Source organism: Egretta garzetta, unplaced genomic scaffold (genome assembly GCF_000687185.1).
Source record: "Egretta garzetta isolate BGI_Z169 unplaced genomic scaffold, ASM68718v1 scaffold561, whole genome shotgun sequence".
In the NCBI taxonomy this organism is placed as follows: Eukaryota; Metazoa; Chordata; class Aves; order Pelecaniformes; family Ardeidae; genus Egretta; species Egretta garzetta.
The window spans coordinates 575,028-594,044 of record NW_009258760.1 but is presented as its reverse complement, the minus strand read 5'-3'; the positions used below and the strand labels follow the sequence as shown (position 1 = coordinate 594,044).

Genomic DNA, 19,017 nt, shown 5'->3' with positions numbered 1-19,017 from the left:
GTCTGCCATCTACAGCTGGTAAAAAACTATTCCCAACTTGAATCCGTTTAAGCTTATCTGATTCTACAAAATAGTAGAGAAAATTCGTCAGGTAGAGAGTGTCTTCTAGGAAACACATTTTGTATCACGCAGTCTGAAACCAGACTGTGTATAACCTTAAATTTCCTGTTCCCAAGCTGCTGCTCAAATAAAGCATTTCCAGAAGGCCAGAGGATGTAATATGCCAGTATGTATTGATACCAGCCAGACGAGTGGGAATAACCTTTCCTCCTAATGACATTGGTATAACACAATAGAAATGTTCTGTCAAAGGAAATGACCGACAATATTTTAATAACTGACCTAAATGCAACTGAACCTTTTGTTTTTTAAGTAACGTTACACTACAGAACAAAAAAAGAGCAAGAGGAAATCCATTGTCATTTGTCCAGCATGGAGCTAGAGTACTGCTCTGTTAAAAAAATTCAAGAACACCGCGTCAAAACACTGTTTATGCTGTATTGCCTTAAAGCTACAGGAATTAAAATGAATCATTTGACTGCAGGATCCTTACTAAATACCTTTCATTCAGTAACTAAAGATTCAAACAAAGTATGAACTGGTTATAAAAACAAATCACCTGGAGAAAAATTCAACTACCCACCCAGTACATACATCAATTACAACGAATTCTCACTGATGAAAGAATAAATATACAATGGTTACACAAATTTTCTGTAACACAAGTTCTGATTTAAATAAACATTAATTTTTAACTGCAGAATCACATTATTGTAGTGCTTGTTATTTGGCAATTGGCCATTACATTTCTAGCCGTTTTGTTAACTTTGCAGAAGTGCTGTTCTTTTCAGATCTAAATTTATAAATTTGAACACAAACACTTCTGAATACAATGACATATTTATGTATGAAATTTCTTTTTACATATCTTCAAGTGTTGCTTATTTGCCCTGAGCATTCATTCACCCAAAAATACTTTTAAACCATTTTATTGTGATCTAGTTTCAACAGTATGTCAAAATGTGCTACATAGTTCTCTCAGTTTCAAACTGTACCTTCTTTAATCTTCCTTTTATTTTTTTAAATCAAAGTAAGCATCTACCTGTAACATACATTGCTGAAACTAAACATCAAATTCTGCTTTATCGAGCTGATCCCTCAGAATGTCTAAATCACTACAATTTCAGCATTATAATGATTCTTCTGAGAACATGCAAGGATTTGTCACTTTAGCCAATGAGAGTAGTGTCCCTGCAACAGTAAATTGATAAAGGATCTTCTAAATCGAATTTTATTTAACAGTGAAGTATTGTATACACTATTAGACTTTGGAAGTTGTTTTAATAAACGAAATCTTAAACTAAAGGCTTTGGAGCAAAAAGGAGGAGTAGCAGTCTTTGCACTTCATTTTGATTGTTTGCCTGAAGGCTGTATTCCAACCCTAGCCAATGCAGCTTTTTAAGAAACAGTATTTTAAAATACTTAAAACATTAGAAGAACAGAGCAAGCTTTCAGTGTTTCTGTGTTCCATGGCTCTAAGTTTTGCCACAAAACTCGGATCTTGCATAAGAATTATGCTCTGAATGCAACTTCAAAATCATGAGTTTAATTGTTATGGCTTCAGAAGAACGCTGAAAATAAGAAAACACAACCTCATTTTCTACAGCCAGACTGTTGAAGCCTGGCAGGTATGAAAAACCCAGTTAAGGAAATAACCAGCAAGTAAGTACACAGCAAAAGACTTATTGCTTTCTGTGGCTCCTCCTTCTGCTCTGCTCATGAGGACCTCCAATTTTGTCCCTGAAAAATTTATACATTCATGTAAATTTACCAAAATCACATGCATGCTAAACAGAGTTTTTTATCTAAAATTGCTGCAAAATTGCAATTAAAATTAATTTTACATTAAAAAAATGAGCACACTGACTGGGGTACTGGCAGACTAAGTCACATATTTTACTCAATAAATCTGCTCTAATTTGAAATGAGATTTCTGCATACTTCCCAGAGAGTTAATCAAATTTTACAGAACAATCGCTAATGCATTTAAAATAAAGAAATCCAGACTTGGATACAATTCCTTGTCTTGTTTGCCAACAGATATCTTTAAGTGAACTCGGCAGTGCAAACTCTCTAAGTTACTCCAAAGTTAGCCAGCTAGACTGGAAGTGGCCCACTATACAACAATATACAAGTATGAATCAACTCAAACTGTGTATCTGCAACTAGTTCTGCATTCATGTTCATCTCCTTATGAAGGCTTACATGCACATCCCTGAGTGGTTGTGACCATTTTTAATGTTATCATTTTTTCCGCAGAGCTTACCTATCATTTCTGAGCACACAGATGGAGGCTCAATTAAACAATTCTCTTCTGTCTAGACACTGCTCACGTCTCTCCATAATCTCCACTAAAACTAGGAGCAACTCCACACTTCAGATCTTAATTTCAACCTTTTAACTGGCTTTTGGCTTGGCCATACCACAACTTGTGTAACTTCCATTTTCTAAAAAAGTAAATTGTTACCTCATCTTAGGCAGATCATTCTGGTAGCAGGTCTAGTAGCACCAGAAGACGACTACGTATTTTCTTGTGGATACTAAAGCCTGGTAATGTCATCCACATTTTTCCAATCAGGGAATTAATTAAAAATGGTATACAGCAATGAATTCAAAATGGTCTACAGGAAAAGTAATGGAATAAGAACTTCCATATGATAAAGACTAGACTCCAGAAGCATCTCTTCCCATGGAGTTGTAGCTACCGTCATACAGAAAATGGCCAATAACTTTATCTATCTGTGAGTAAGCAACTCAATATAAGGAAGTTGAATATTCTTTTGTGGCAGAAGCTTCCCTGGCAATTGCTAACTTTTTTCATTATTGGACTAAGTTTCAGGAAAAGATCTTTGAGAAAACAGTTATCTAGACCTCAGAGTAATTAAGCAATAGCATGTATATCCACTGACTTTGCCCTCCATCTCATGCTCTGTGGCAATATAAATAGAAAAATAATATTCAGTTATTATACAGAGACTAGTAGACCATAGGCATCCATTAAACTGTGTCGACATTGGAACATCCAAAGTGGTTCAGGAGATCTGTTCTGAAGATCTGCCAGATGTTAATTTAAATAGAATAGTGCAAACTCTCTAAGTTACTCCAAAGTTAGCCAGCTAGACTGGAAGTGGCCCACTATACAACAATATACAAGTATGAATCAACTCAAACTGTGTATCTGCAACTAGTTCTGCATTCATGTTCATCTCCTTATGAAGGCTTACATGCACATCCCTGAGTGGTTGTGACCATTTTTAATGTTATCATTTTTTCCGCAGAGCTTACCTATCATTTCTGAGCACACAGATGGAGGCTCAATTAAACAATTCTCTTCTGTCTAGACACTGCTCACGTCTCTCCATAATCTCCACTAAAACTAGGAGCAACTCCACACTTCAGATCTTAATTTCAACCTTTTAACTGGCTTTTGGCTTGGCCATACCACAACTTGTGTAACTTCCATTTTCTAAAAAAGTAAATTGTTACCTCATCTTAGGCAGATCATTCTGGTAGCAGGTCTAGTAGCACCAGAAGACGACTACGTATTTTCTTGTGGATACTAAAGCCTGGTAATGTCATCCACATTTTTCCAATCAGGGAATTAATTAAAAATGGTATACAGCAATGAATTCAAAATGGTCTACAGGAAAAGTAATGGAATAAGAACTTCCATATGATAAAGACTAGACTCCAGAAGCATCTCTTCCCATGGAGTTGTAGCTACCGTCATACAGAAAATGGCCAATAACTTTATCTATCTGTGAGTAAGCAACTCAATATAAGGAAGTTGAATATTCTTTTGTGGCAGAAGCTTCCCTGGCAATTGCTAACTTTTTTCATTATTGGACTAAGTTTCAGGAAAAGATCTTTGAGAAAACAGTTATCTAGACCTTAGAGTAATTAAGCAATAGCATGTATATCCACTGACTTTGCCCTCCACCTCATGCTGTGTGGCAATATAAATAGAAAAATAATATTCAGTTATTATACAGAGACTAGTAGACCATAGGCATCCATTAAACTGTGTCAACACTGGAACATCCAAAGTGGTTCAGGAGATCTGTTCTGAAGATCTGCCAGATGTTAATTTAAATAAGCTCACCGAAGAGCATGATTTTCACTAAGAATAATCTCACAGATTTTGTTGGGGTGCAAAGTCAACCTTCGAATTCCCTGGCTCTTGATCCTGTCTCCTGACAGGAGTTGGCTGCATAGTAAGAGAGCAGTTTGATAGGGAAAGGTTTTTGGACCATCAGGCACAACCAAAGTGTTGAGAAAATGAATTCACTTAAAGTGTGTATAAAAAGGCAGAGTAAAGACATTATAAGGCCACCCACAGAGAGTGCAATTTAAGCCATTTCAACAGTAACTCATTTAAATGAATAGCAATGACACCAACTGGATTTCAAAAAGAGACAAAGAAAATTTGCAGCCAGACAGTATCAGTTTTAATGAGATCTTCTTAGAGGTGAGGCAAGTGAAAAACCCCCACAAAGTTGCTTCTCAGCCCTACTAGCAAAGACATGCAGAATTTAGCTTTGCAAAGTAGCCATGCTATTCAACTTTTGGCAAAGAAACCACATCTAAGTTTTGTTCTGGAACATTTTGTGCCTTGCAGTCTCTTTTATCCTTCCAAAGAGCTAATCGAGAACCTATGTAAACTGCTCTGTGTCCGCAATTACCTATTCCCCTTTTTTCAGAACATAATGCACCTCGTGTTCCATAAGCAGCCAATTCATAGCCTCCTTCACAGGTTATTGCTTATTTCATAACTCCAGGCAATGTCTGCAACAAACTATAATTCTACACTATCAGAAAGAAAATACGATAACAATTTCTAATTGATCTGAAGTTGTTTTTCTTTGAAATGTGTTTAAATATCCAGGTTGCCAGAATATCTTCCAGGAATGTGATTTTAAAGAAGACAGATTGTAACTGTTTTTCCTGGCTATACTACAGGAAACAACAGCAAGATCTTATTTTAAGTTAGTGTACTTTTATATTTCTAAGCAAGAAATTAAACTTTCACGAGAAAATGTCAGTAAACAAAACCTCCCAAGCCCATAACAGTGGTAATGCATTTCTATAGCATCTTTCATCCAGAATTATCATACAGAATAATGTAAGTACAGATTTGCATTTTGTTTATATCTCTGCACACCACATGCACAAAACTTGCATCCTACACTGCCTAAAATCAGCACCAATCTAAGTTTTTACCTGAAACGAGAAAGACCACACTGTGATATCAGCACTCACACTCCACATAAATATAGAGGAGATGTGGGTCCAGTGGTTACAGCATTTGCCTAGAAACTGGGATATCTGGTTTCAGTCCCTGCTTTGCTATAGTCTTCACGGGCCACCACAGGGAGATTGCTCACAGAAAAAGGCACAGGATAATTATCTGCCATATGCTCACATCTTTCTATCAACAGATATTTTTCACAGTATTTGCAGGGCTGGAGTGTTATAACAACTTCAAAGGCTTCAGTTTCTTAGCAGCCAGCACTTAAACATCCTACAGGCTGCAGTTTCAAATCAATCACTGTAAACCTACATGCCATCTACTTGTCATCTTTTTTCACAGGTTCTTCATATCCCCCTCCCCCAAAGCACCACTGGAACAACGTTCTGGAGTGATCTGCTTGAAATGATCATTTTTGGGCACAAGCAAACATCAAAACTTAACATTTCATAAAAACAGTTCAGTTCAGGAGCGCTTTTGTCAAGGCAAATACAACCAAAGAACTTACAGACCTTGTGCGCTCTACTAGCTATTGTGTGTAACATAAAAAGTTTGCATAAAGCAAAGCTTTGGGCAGTCAGTGATTTTTATTTTTTATTTTTAGTGAGAGGCTGTAAGAACTCCATGCAGAAATTACAACAGCTTATAAACACCTAGCTAAAATCTCAAATACCTGAAGGCCTTGATTTAGCATGAAAATACAGAGCTGGAAAACAACTAATAAATTAATTCTGCTTTCAGAAAAGCACCTTACATTTTGTATAAAATTATTTTCCTGCTTTTTTTTCCCACTGGCCACACAGAGTGGTTCTTGATTAACAATCCCGTACCCAAGGCAACTCTAAAATAAACCCCAGCAAATCTGACATACTGAGAACACTCTTCTGCATTCACCTAGAATAAATGCACCACTGCCTCTGAAGTAGCATTCACCCAAAAAAGGATTTAACTCAGCTTCCAAAGGTTACTACAAATTACTCCTATGCCCTGCTGTAGGAGCAGTTAAGAGAGCTGATCTTTGTATCTTAAGGGTGCTCTGGAGATGCAGAAACTGAGCAGCTGAACCCAGAAGAGCACTTTTAAGTTGTGCGCTCTTCCTGAAAAAATCTGCCCGTTTCTCCCACAGAGCTCTCTTGCAAGATAATCAGACCCTTAAAAGCTACTACTGCCTACTATCAAAAGAGGGAGAGTACAATACTATCTAATTAATCTCCTAAAGACTTGGCATGCATAAGTATTTCTTGTCCTACTTTGCTAAGGGATTAGAGCAAGTTTTGTTCCTTTCCAGACCTCCCAGCACACCTCTCAGAAAGCAGATGCTACCTTTACCTGTTCTGAGAAGGAATTTCTTAATTCCCTCAGCAGATATAAATCCCGGGAGAGGGGATCCAGCACACTAATCATTAGTTAATCCACATGAGTACACAGCACATTCCCCCTTGGGAGTCTGTTACCAGGGGCATACATATTTAAACTAGATGTGGCAAGTAAAAGGAATGAAGCATGAAGGCAAGATTAATTTCAACACAAGACACACGCGCATGCATCTTTTACCTAAAGACTTCTCATGCAATGATGGTAGTGTGAACAGGCCCCAGCTCCTCAGACCCACAGCGGACCAGAGGACAGACCACTGTTTCAACGCTTTACCACATGAGTCCCTTTTTAAATAGCAAGTCTTTCACTCTTATCAGTTCTTGGGGTTTTTCCTTTCCTGTCAAAACAAGCCATTTGAGCTACAGCAAAGAGGCAGAACCTTCATAGCTAATGTTTTGGACAGGGTCCACTGATATCCCTTGAGCATTTATTGTTAGGTGGCACACGCAGAACTGTTTTCTTCAAACTATTTTTTCCTCTCCCAAAATCCCATAAATTAAAATCAATATATCACATGGTGCATCCCACTGGCAAAGCAATATTTCTATCTTTATTTTCACATTTGTGCTACAAGAGCGTTTATAGGGCCTTGAAAATACAGTCCCTAAAGAAAACATTTACAAAACACCATGGTACAAATCATAAGACACTGGAAATCAAACTAATTCTCTACGATACTAATTAATGCAAATGAGTTTTCCCAAAAAAGCGGTATAGGGAGAGAACACTCATCTGGTTCCTTTATGCAAGTAAAAGCTGCATCTCTGGGAAGACAGGTATATGGCAAAATTCATGTAAAACTGTATTATCACTAATACTGCAAAGAGAGACACAAGAAGTTGACTAAATTTGAACTATATTTCTGTAGTTATCTTTAAAAAAGAGAAGATATGCCTGAGGATCTGACATGGAAGATAGCAAGGAAATGCAGACATAAAATCATGTAAAGAAGAAGCAAAACAAAGAGAGGTGTTGGAAAAAAAACCACAGACAGAAACTTAGACCAGTAAAAAGAAAGGAAATACAGCTGAAGCCCTCATCCATTTGGGGAAATTAATAGATCCTTTCAAAATTACCCTGAGTGCAAAGACATTTCTTTGTCCCAACAATTATCTTCTGAAGGGAAGAACCTGTAGGGTCCCAAGCTTAAACTGATCTCACTGGAGAAAAGTATAATTATAAATTGTAGTAGAATTCACATTCTAGAATGGAATCAAATATAAAACTGCATTATCAGACAGAATGATTATTTTTAACTGACCTCCTGTAATCAGTTAATTTAAAAGTCTTTTCTGCTTGCGTATTCATAAGCAATGACCAACTTTCTCTACAGAAAAATGAATTATCACGGCTCAACAACTCGAATTCAATGGGCATACCACAATGAATTTAAATGTATTCTCAATTCAGGAAGACTGTGCTAGATTTGATCTTTTCTCTTAAAAAAACTCCACAACCTTGTAAATGTGTTTCTAGAAAGCTAACAAGCTGTTGCCTTCAAGTCAAGCCATTTCTTACTGTTCTAGAGTTCTTGCAAGGAAGTGGTGTGTACTGCGCCAGTACCATTACACATCAGGGCCAGAATCCTTTAATTTTGTGCCAGTTTCTCTAATAATATTTTTCCCAAATTCTAATAAAATGTTGGTCAAGTAAAGTATAATTATATTGTAATTAATTGAAGCAAAACCCAATCATAACTACATTATCAGTTTGCTGGTTCATATTAAAGAATAAACAATACCAACATCATTGCATTCCCAGACTTCCAAATAAAAGACATTCTGCTTTCATATGTCCAGCCTGGGATATGCAACTTTTTATTTTTGGTTTAAAGTAACAGTGACTTGAAAGTCAGTGATATGCTGGAATTCATTATACCACCCTTACCACTAGTGAGGTCTTTATTTCTTGCAAAACAGGTACATTATATATAGATATAAATATATGAATACATTTAGACATCAGTGTCTAAATTGGCAATCTGAAGTTATGCTTCCACATGTATTTTCCCTCCAATAAGACACCATCCACCTGAAGAGTCTTCTGTTTGCTCAATCCTGTTGTTTGCTCAGGCAACCATTAGCAATAACAGAGAAAATTGTGCTTCTTGGAGGAAAAAATGATGCCTACCGAATATACCATGAAGAGACAGCGAAGGAAACTAGGGCATTGCTAGATCAACCTGACTGGCCACAAAAAAGCATTGCTAACAGAGAGGGGCATTCACAGTCTTAACAGCAGTGTAATATACTGAGAAAAATATGAGCAAGTTCCACAGTTTCTTCTAAGTGCTTTCTAAAAATATGCTTCTCGAAGTCTAGAAATCCCTTTAAGAGTTCCTAAACAAAAGGAGTAAGAGTAACACACCCCTGATCATAGAGTGGGTATCACTAGATGCAGACGTCTTTCGAAACAGCAAAAGAGTTGCCAGACACAGCTCTTTAAATGAGAAGTGGTGAAAAGTCTTTGAAAGTGGTCAAAGTCTCTGAAAACTGACAGAAAAGACAAGGCAAAGGAGCAGCTTTTCGTTTGTCTTCAAGGACTGTGAGTTGCTCTTGTGAAAACATCCAGCAACATGAACAACCGATTTTGGGAGGGAGCAAGTCACAGACCCAAGAGTCATTACAAGAATAACTGCAGATTCAGTGACTCCAACTATCCCTTAAAGAATATTCGAAGGCCTTCCCCCACACTCCCAGTTTGTTATCCAACATAACTGCACGGTTTGTAACTTAGATGTTTCTCTTGTTCATGTTGGTAGACTTCACTTATCCTTAAGGCAAGATATATTAGCACAGGGTACTAATACAGACTGACTGTAACTCCAATGGGATATTCTCACAGCCCACAAAATAAATTGACTGGAAGACCATCAGATGTTGCAATGGGCTTCCAGAGGAAATCTTGAAACATTTGCAGTAAGTGCCACAATGAGATCAATTGCCTGGCACTGTTAAAGTTAAGGAGTTTGCACATAAACTCAGGCAAACATCCTGGAAATTGGAAGGAACACCAGGAAGATGGCAATAGAGAGTATCTAACTGGACCAGTAAATTAAATAAAGCACTAAATTAAATAAAGGAGGTTAGGAAACAAAACAACTAAGTTTGAAATGGATTCAGATTTCAGTCATGCAAGGGTCCCTTGCTGAACAATATTAAAAAAAAGTAAATTGGCAAAGCTACCTAACAGCTTTGACTAGGTACAGAGTAGAGGTTTAGGCAGAGCCTAAGCTTAGACTTGTGTACCGGCTCACTGATGGCCTGCTCAGCTATTTCTCTGACCCAGGACTGGATGTAAGGTTGTCCCACCCCTAGCCTTTCCAGTCTCCAGGGACTGCAGGGTCAGATAAGAGTGAGCCCGTAATCCCTTCTGCCATGAAGGAACTCAGGTAATTAAGAGACAAGTGATGATTTTGCTAGTGCTCATACTGCAGCTCTCAGCTAAAACTAATACATAGCTATACAAGTGCTCCTTCTCCACTTACCAGAACTTCAGGATATGCTACTTTATTTACGCTGGAGGAGCAAAAGAAAGATTACTCATTCAGACATGCAGTTTGGTTCTAGTAGAGAGACAGCAGTCTTTCTCAAGCCCGGTAGCAGCCGTGGCATCCCTAAGAAATCAGTGGATTCATTGAGAAATCAAGATTAATTCAACATTAATTCAAGAGAACATGCAGAAATTCAGGAGGCCAGTGCTCTAGGCTCATGTATAAACTAAGCAGACAGAGATTGAAAGAAACGTAAGCCTAAACATCTTTTTCAGTCTTTGCATTAAGATTTAAGCATCCTGTTATTCTGGTCCAACCTTAGAATCATAGAATGCTTTGGATTGGAAGGGACCTTCAGAGGTCATCTAGTCCAGCCCCCCTGCAGTGAGCAGGGAGAGCTCACTTCTGGCCCATCTAACTGTATGACCATGAAAAAATTGGTCAAACTCATGTGACAAATGAAAATTATCTTTTTTTTTTCTTCCTTAATACAACACTATGAATGGAAAGCTATTAAATGTTTTTTTCCCTATTTTGCTAGTGCACAATGATTAAGTTTCTCATCACATACACATTAGTTAGTATGGCAGAGAAACATTTTCTTCCACTTTGCCATCCTTTAGTCAAATGATCATGCACATTCCTAATGTTCTCCTAAAACTAGTCTTTCCCAGACTGAAATACTGTATTTTAAGAGCTAGTATTCTAGGTCTTCCGTATTGTTAGAAAAAAATGTGTTATCAGAGAAGTTTGTGCCAAAAAATGAAAGGAAATGTTTCCCCACTGAGCCCTTCAGAGAACTAATGGAATTAATTTTGCATTCTACACTAGCAAGATTTAAGCAAGAGAGGCAGAACTACCTGGCTTATCAGATATTTTCTTCCCTCAAAATTAAATAAATAGTATCAAACTCTAATTTTTTTTTTTCAATTTCTGGATTCACTAGGCAAAAAGTCCAGCCAAAACGTTGTGATTAACTAAAGCAGAACTTCTGGTATCAGCATATTCTCTTCTGCTTACACTTTGAGACAGAGAGACAAGTTTTGTAAACTGTGCTAGGAAACGCTGAAGTTTTGGAAAGAGAAAGTGAGGTAAATATATACAATGATTTTACATGAATAGAAAATGACGAAGTAATACAAAGTGGCTAACTCCCTCTCAGCCCTGTAAATAGAAGGGAAAAGCTAGAAGAGAAATTCAGAAGACTAAAACAAGGAGAAAGAGGAATAATTTCCCAGTGTAGAAAGGCCTTGCAGGAAAAAGAGATGGAAAGCTGACAGGAAAATCTTGTTTTCTGTCATCTCTCTTCTTTCTGCTGAACTGTTTGCATAGCCTCCATCTTTTCCCTCCAGCTACATTGACAATCCTAACACTCACTCTTGGCACCATATGGACTTCTCAAAAGACCTCCTGAATGCTGGCCTCCCAGGGACTGTAGACAAGCTGGCCAGGCTACCCCAGCCAGAATCCTCTTTTGGGGATTTCTCATTTTAAACCCAGTACAAGCACAGCAAAAATAGAAGGCAGAAAACCTGTGCCTGGTTTATGACACCCCTTGCTAGCAAGGTCAAGGAAACAAATGAGGATTCCCTGGAGGAACTGTGTGGAGCTCAGACACCAAAACCAGACCCAAATACATTCAAAATTAGATTCTTTCAGGTTTGGCCTAAAGAGGAATGTTGTACTAGAATAGCTCTGTTGTTCGAAAACATGGACAAAAACTTATACCATAAATGCCAACAATAACAGCCAAAAGGTCCTTCTGCTGGGAAAGTTCCTAAATTAAATCACTCTTCTGATGGTATAAAATGTGACTTTGCCACCACTGCCTATCCATACCAGACAAACCTCAGCAACGCCTCAGTGACCACATGCATATGCTGAACCTAACTTTAAATAGAGGTTATCATATTTACATATATGCACACATACATACATCCCCCATATGTACAAATGGGTAGGATCAATATAGAAGGACAGGAATAAACAATTCTCAGAATTCATGCCTGTTTTAGAAGTTTAAATAGTAAATATCAGTGGATTATAAATAATCAAAACACATTTTGACATATAAAGTCAAGACATGACTGAAAAGTGAACACAAAAATATGAATATAAAGAAGTTCAAAAACCTAACAAAAATGCAGGATCCAATCCTGCATTCTGTTTCACTTAAATTCCCCAAATTCAACTGAAATCAAAGCAATTTAAGGCTTTCAGTACAAGACTGGTAGGTTCGACTCCAAGAATGAAATCTGCTGCTGCCATCTCAAATAGAGCAAGCAGAAGAGATAGCAATGCTAAAATAGTTTGAACTTACCCACACATTTCCCAGAGAACCCACTGCTGCAACTTTAAAGTCTGTGGTGGGTTCACCCTGGCTGGATGTCAGGTGCCCAACAAAGCCCCTCTGTCACTCCCCCTCCTCAACTGGACAGGGGAGAGAAAATGCAACAAAAAAGCCGTGGGTCAAGATAAGGACTGAGAAAGATCACCCATCAATTACTGTCACGGGCAAAACAGACTCAACTTGGGGAAATTAGCTTAATTTTATTACCAATGAAATCAGAGTAGGGTAATGAGAAATAAAAACTACATCTTAAAACACCTTCCCCTCACCCCTCCTTTCAACCCAGGCTCAACTTCACGCCTGATTCTCTCTACCTCCTCCCCGCCAGCAGCGCAGGGGGACAGGGAACCGGGGCTGCAGTCAGTTCATCACACGCTGTCTCTGCTGCTCCTTCCTCCTCAGGGGGAGGACTCCTCACAGTCTGCCCCTACTCCATAGTGGTGTCCCTCCCACAGGTGACAGTCCTCCATGAACTACTCCAACATGAGTCCTTCCAATTGGCTGCAGTTTTTCAAACACTGCTCCAGTGTGGGTCCATTCCTTCCATGGGGTGCAGTCCTTCAGGAGCAGACTTCTCCAGCGCGGGTCCCCCACAGGGTCACAAGTCCTTCCAGCAAATTTGCTCCAGCCTGAGCTCCTCTCTCCACGGGGCCACAGGTCCTGCCAGGAGCCTGCTCCAGCGCAGGCTTCCCATGGGGTCACAGCCTCCTTCAGGCATCCACCTGCTCCGGTGGGGTCCTCATCGTGAAAGCCATCATGCTCGTTGCCCTTATGTAATGGCTTTCGTACTAGAACACATGACAGCTGCATCTTTGCCAACAATATAACAGCCAGACTTTTTAGAACAAAATAGTTCAAGTGGCATCAGCCAATATTAGGGGTGTTTGGGCTTTTTTTGTAGCTACTGTGAGCACAGGAACAATTGATGCTGTTAAAATCTGTCTCATGCACCTGAGAGTAAATGAAAAACAATTACAGAAGAGGGATATATTTAAAGGATCTCTTCACTACCCACTAAAAGCTAACTCAGCAAGTCAACAGTAATAATGATTAAGATTTTGAACACAGCCACAGAAAACAATACAGCCTTCCTGACAGTCATCATATAGCCAAATGATAAATATGGAGTCTAATAACTACAAATACAAGAACTTAAAATAAACATTGCTCTACACAAGATATAGAGCATGACAGCCAATACACTTGAGTAGCACAATTAGATGAATCAACTCCACAGTGACTGAAGTCTGTACTCAGTATTAACCATTAGACAAGGGGAAAAAATCTTCCCAACACTACGCACTGGCATGAGAACCACAGTGGCCCATGCTCTGAAGTTCTGGAATTGCACAGACGTCCTCCCACGCACATGCAGCTCTAAGTATACTAGCCCACAGGGACACATTCAGCTCTGACTGGGTTTCAGGAAATGCTAATGTCCTCTTGCCTCCATCCCCACTAAGGCTAACGGAGCCTTTTCGATAGCAACGGGTGGGCAGAGTAATTCTGGGGAGACTAGCTAGTACGCCTGAAGTAGGATGCTAAAAAACCTAAATCCTTAAATTGACAGTTAGCTTGCATGTACTGCTATTGTATCCTCTGTGCCAAACAGAATATACTTCAAAATCATAGGAAAAATGGGGTTAATATTTTGCATACGCACTTCAGTTATTACCTGGCTCACATTAACAATCAACTAGGCTAAGATAACAAACAATTCTTGTTACTCAAACTGGCGTCATTGTAATGAGCTCCAAATTAATCTCATCCGTACACAATCACTAATCTTGTTTTGTGCCAACTGAATTTTTAATCAGAACGGAGTGAATCATAGGTTGTTTTTAAAATACATTTCTAATACTTGTCATCCAAAATGAATAAACACTAGAGCAGGGAAGAACTTTTCTATTTACATTCTAAGAAGCTGATTTTATTTGTGCATACTATACACACAAGTACCAAATGCATATGATAGGTAAGGACATTTTTAGTGAAAATAAAATATAAATAAGTTTATTTCTAATAATGCTTTGAGCATGAACAGCATCACCAACCTAAAGAAATGAACCCTCTGACTATAATTAAAACTGAATGACAAACTGAAATAAAAAGAACAGTTGCCTCTCTGTTGAGTTGCTTCTCAATTTCTGCATCATTCTAGAAGATCAGAATACCCACAATCGGACTCTGAAAACAGCAGAGTAACTACCTCTGGTAAGGCATATAATAAAGCGTATCTTTTGCAGTGCTGAACTTGAGACTCAACCTGAGTTTCAAACCAAAGTGACTTTAGTATTTGTACAAGCAAAGCTGAGTTTCAATGAGCATTTTTGACTCGATTCTGCAACTGCAATACCAATTGAACAAAGCAGTTGATTAGCTCTGCTTGTAACAACCAAAGTGCTCGATGTATCACCACACCGCTGCAGCCCGCAGCGTGTGAGCGTGTTTGGGGGGGGGGGGGGGGGAAGATAATACAAAGTCTTCACCTACAGCATCTACTTTTTAAAATGCAGTATTTCTGGAATCTTGTTTTAGCTGTCTGGCTAACAGCTGCTTAACTAAGCACCTGTTACCCTGCTTAGATGAAAACCTAACCTGAAGGTCTGCCCACGGCCATGGAAACTGAAGGAGCAACTGAAGCGACCTGCAGCACAGCCACTCAAATGTCTTCAGGGAGGCCTGCTGACAGCCTCTATTACAGCCACACGGGCTTCAGGAATCTGGAGTACCAGGTTCTCATTTCAAGCTAAGCAATAAAGCCTGACTCCAGCCAGGTAACAGCATGTGAGGACTTCTGCTTGGAAAACAAGACACTCGGGCAGATGAGAGCAGCGCAGGAAGGCTCAGTGTCAGAATTCCCACAGATCCAGCGGCACATACTACTTACTTAAGAGACTGCACTCCTCATTTAATACCATCTACATGCTTTTGTGAATGGTAGATTCTGTTTCAATTGCTAGGAACTGTTGCATCAAAAGTATTTGAAGATTGCTCAATATTAAGAGCATTAAATTATGCTCAACGTGCTAATCTATTTTTACTTACAGTAAGTAGAAAGATATGTTAACGCATTAAAAAACTCTGTTGATATCTTAGAATTCAATTATAATTATCATTAAACAGCTCTGAGATCTGTGGAAAAAAGGGAGTTATTCAAATACTTAGCATAAGAAGTATGTTATTGTTCATGTAAAATTCTGAAGAAAAACTCTGAGAACCACGTTGAAGACTGAAAGGTGAATGCAAAAGCAAAAATCTGCCATATAGACCATAGCTGCAAGGTGGAAATAATGCGTTCTGATAACACCAGGATGGACTGCAGAAGAATGACCAAGGACCTTATCAAAAAAAGGTTACATTTACATAGTGAAGGCAAGGCATAATGACCAAAAGAAAGCTGTTGGCTTGCAAATTTATTTTTTTTTAATTATTTTTAATTAATTTTAAAATAGGCTGGTTAATATCTCATTATGCATCAAGCAGCAATTGATTCTTCAAGGTGCTTTCCAACAGAGAGGATGGGAAGTTTGTTCTGTGCTTCGGCAGAAGAAAAGCAACGCTCCCAGAGAAGTATCATTAATGAACGATGTAGGAAAGAGAGAAAGAAAACTAAGCATATTTCTATCTTTGAATTTTCCCTGTGGATCACTAGTGACATCTTTCCATGTGAGGAAGATGGCACTGTATCACACTCCATCTCAACAGCGTTTCTGGAAGATGCCCCAAATTATCTTTATTTAATATCTCATTTTCTCTTTGTTATTAATTTCTGCTTTCCAGCACATTAAAAAGTGCTCCTCTTCCTTTAACATCAACTGCAGAACGTGGTTGCTAGTGTGAATACTTCTCAGGAGGTTGTAAGATTGTGAAACAACAAAACAGAAAAAGGGGGAAACAGGAGAACTGGTAAATAAAAGTGTGTGAAAATAATTGTAGAATTATCATACAAAGTAAAAGCTTTTCTATAAACGAGACTAATAAAATAGCTATTCAGCAGCACCATGCCTCCTTCCCAAAGGAGTCTGTGAGCTTAACAGGGAAGGGGGAAGCAAAGAAATAAGACATTCACCTTTTAAAAATTCTGTTAGATATGCTAAAAGTAATTATTAAAACCAATTATTTTAAGGCTGTGTAGTTTCTCCATATAACAATATGAAGTGAATAAAGCTACAAACAAACCCCAACAGCTCTGTCACGCCACATGTGAAGGACATGTTCAATTCTGTGGCTGTTGCCTCACGTTCTTCCCCCATGACACCTGTACCCCAGCACTGAACAGCACAGCACGAAAGCCTCTGACTTACTTTGGGGAGCTCCCATACCTGATGAAATTGCCCAGCTGCACTGCAGACGTACTGATAAAGGACAAGAGAGATTGCAGGAGAGGACTCTGCAAAGAGCCTCTCCCCTAGCAAGGCTCTACACCAGGAGAAGTTCAATTAAAAAGACATTTCCCAGGTGTCAGTTTGTGCCAGTGATTCCCATACACCCTTACAGGTAGCCTATAAGATAAAATATATTTAAAGTGTGAATTGCTTTTTGGGACAACTTTCTAATAAAAGCTGAAAATTTTGAGGAAAAAAAAAAAAAAAGAGATCACGACCTACTGTGTGTGGGGGAAAGCAGGAATTACAGTAGAGCTCTCTGGCAAAGGCATACTTTTCTGACACAGCCACTAAACTCTGCACCATAACCACAGCCACTGGACACTTACTGGAAAAAAGATGTCCAAACCCTATTGACAAATGATACTGTTGATCCAGACACAAGGCTGCAGGTCTGCAAAGGCAGCAGACTAGAGCCCAAAGAAAAGGGGAGAGTAGAAGAGAAAAAACACACTAGGTTTCAAAATACTTTAACATGGCCTTAGTAACTACTAGCAACTTCTGAGAAGGACAAGTATTTTAAAAGCAGAACCACTGTTAGCTTCTTCAAACAATGCTTTACTACTTGAGGTTAATTTTGAATGGTGAACAAAACACTTGTTTTCAGGTTATGGTGTTTCTTCTTCCATAGTAATGACTGTGTAAAAAATATTTTCTCATTCAGTTAATTTTTGACCCTTTTAAAAAAGGCATTTCTTTGTCTTTATGGAAACACTACCACATATGAGCAGGTATCTTTATTTGAGACTGTGGTTTCAACAACATACAACCTGGTTTTATCCCTCCTCACGGGAAAACAAAAATCAACATCACTACACAACATTATGCTACTTTTTCTGGAACTAAATGCTTTTTAGTGACACAACTGAGCAATCCTTCTTACTGAAACAGATCTTTTAAGATGGTCAGATATTAAAAACACATCTCTTTAAAGATGCTCTGAATAGTTACTGTATCATCTTGTCTTGATTAAAATATTAAAACAAACCCCTACATTCATGTATTCAACTTTAATTCACATTAGAAGACAAAGTGTTTGTACCCACCTAACAGTGAGATAAGAGTGGTTTGGTTTTTTTTTTTATTTATTCTGCATTTTGTGTTAGAAAATTCCCATTGCTTGAAGCTAAAAAAGCCAAGTCTCTTTGCATGGTATAAGGTTCTGAAACTTACATGCAATGCAGAAGGATCTGGCAAAAATTCAGCATCTTCTCCAAAGATAAAATCTGGTGGCAGGTCCGGATAGTGAGCATTGAAAATTATATCCCCTGGAAAGTAATAAATGAAAACATCGTTTGCACTTTTATGTGTGTCCTTATAAATAAATAAATCAAATATTGTACGTAAGATACACATTTTTAATATAAAATTTGATAGCTACATTAAATATATTTCATGTATATATCTATACAATTTTTACAAAAATTCACATGCAAGATAAGCATCAGATGTTTTGGGGGATGAAGTCAAATTCCTGAGGCACAGCTTCTTCCTCCTCTGCAAGCAATGAAACATGAAACACATTATTGCTTCATGTCTCAAATGGCAATTCAAACACTATTGAGGGTTGCCTCAAAACACAGAGTTAGAAAAGCTATCTTGTTTTTAAAAAGTACCACATTTAGATTACTGTATTTTGCACATTAAGTCAAAGTCAAATGCAAACTACTAAGATCAAGGTTTTCAAAATACTGGAGCTTTTAAAACTTAGTAGCACTTACTCCCTCTTCTCCTCACCACCCGCAACTCTTAGAAGGAAGAATATGCAGTTCAATAGGAACCATGCCAACTACCCAAATTCTGGCCAAGAGAAATGCAGTATTACGCATTTAAATTGAGAGACTAAAATTAACTAAAAATATAAAACTTCATCACAGCTTGGCACTGAGTTCTCATCTTGCCAGTGTCACAAGATATACAATTAATTACTGATGTGATAGTTCAAAGAAATTTCGGTTGCATTATTTCACTAGTAAACATACTTTAGAGTTCATGCAGGTCAAGAGGTGGTCATCTTCATGTCAGCTCTTAAAAAAACCCACCCACAATTCAAGGAGAAAAAATAAAAATGTATCTTGCATTACTTTTCTACCTTCCAATC

At 38.2% G+C, this 19,017-nt stretch overlaps 1 protein-coding gene across 2 annotated transcripts in view; it reads right to left on the bottom strand.

The window, feature by feature from the left end:
- BABAM2 (BRISC and BRCA1 A complex member 2) overlaps positions 1 to 19,017 on the bottom strand; it is a 177,192-nt gene that overhangs the window by 127,378 nt on the left and 30,797 nt on the right. For both annotated transcript variants that reach the window (XM_009649301.2, XM_035889019.1), the window contains exon 4: positions 18,090 to 18,184. In XM_009649301.2, coding sequence (XP_009647596.1) covers positions 18,090 to 18,184 — 95 coding nt within the window. The remainder of the gene's footprint in view (positions 1 to 18,089; positions 18,185 to 19,017) is intronic.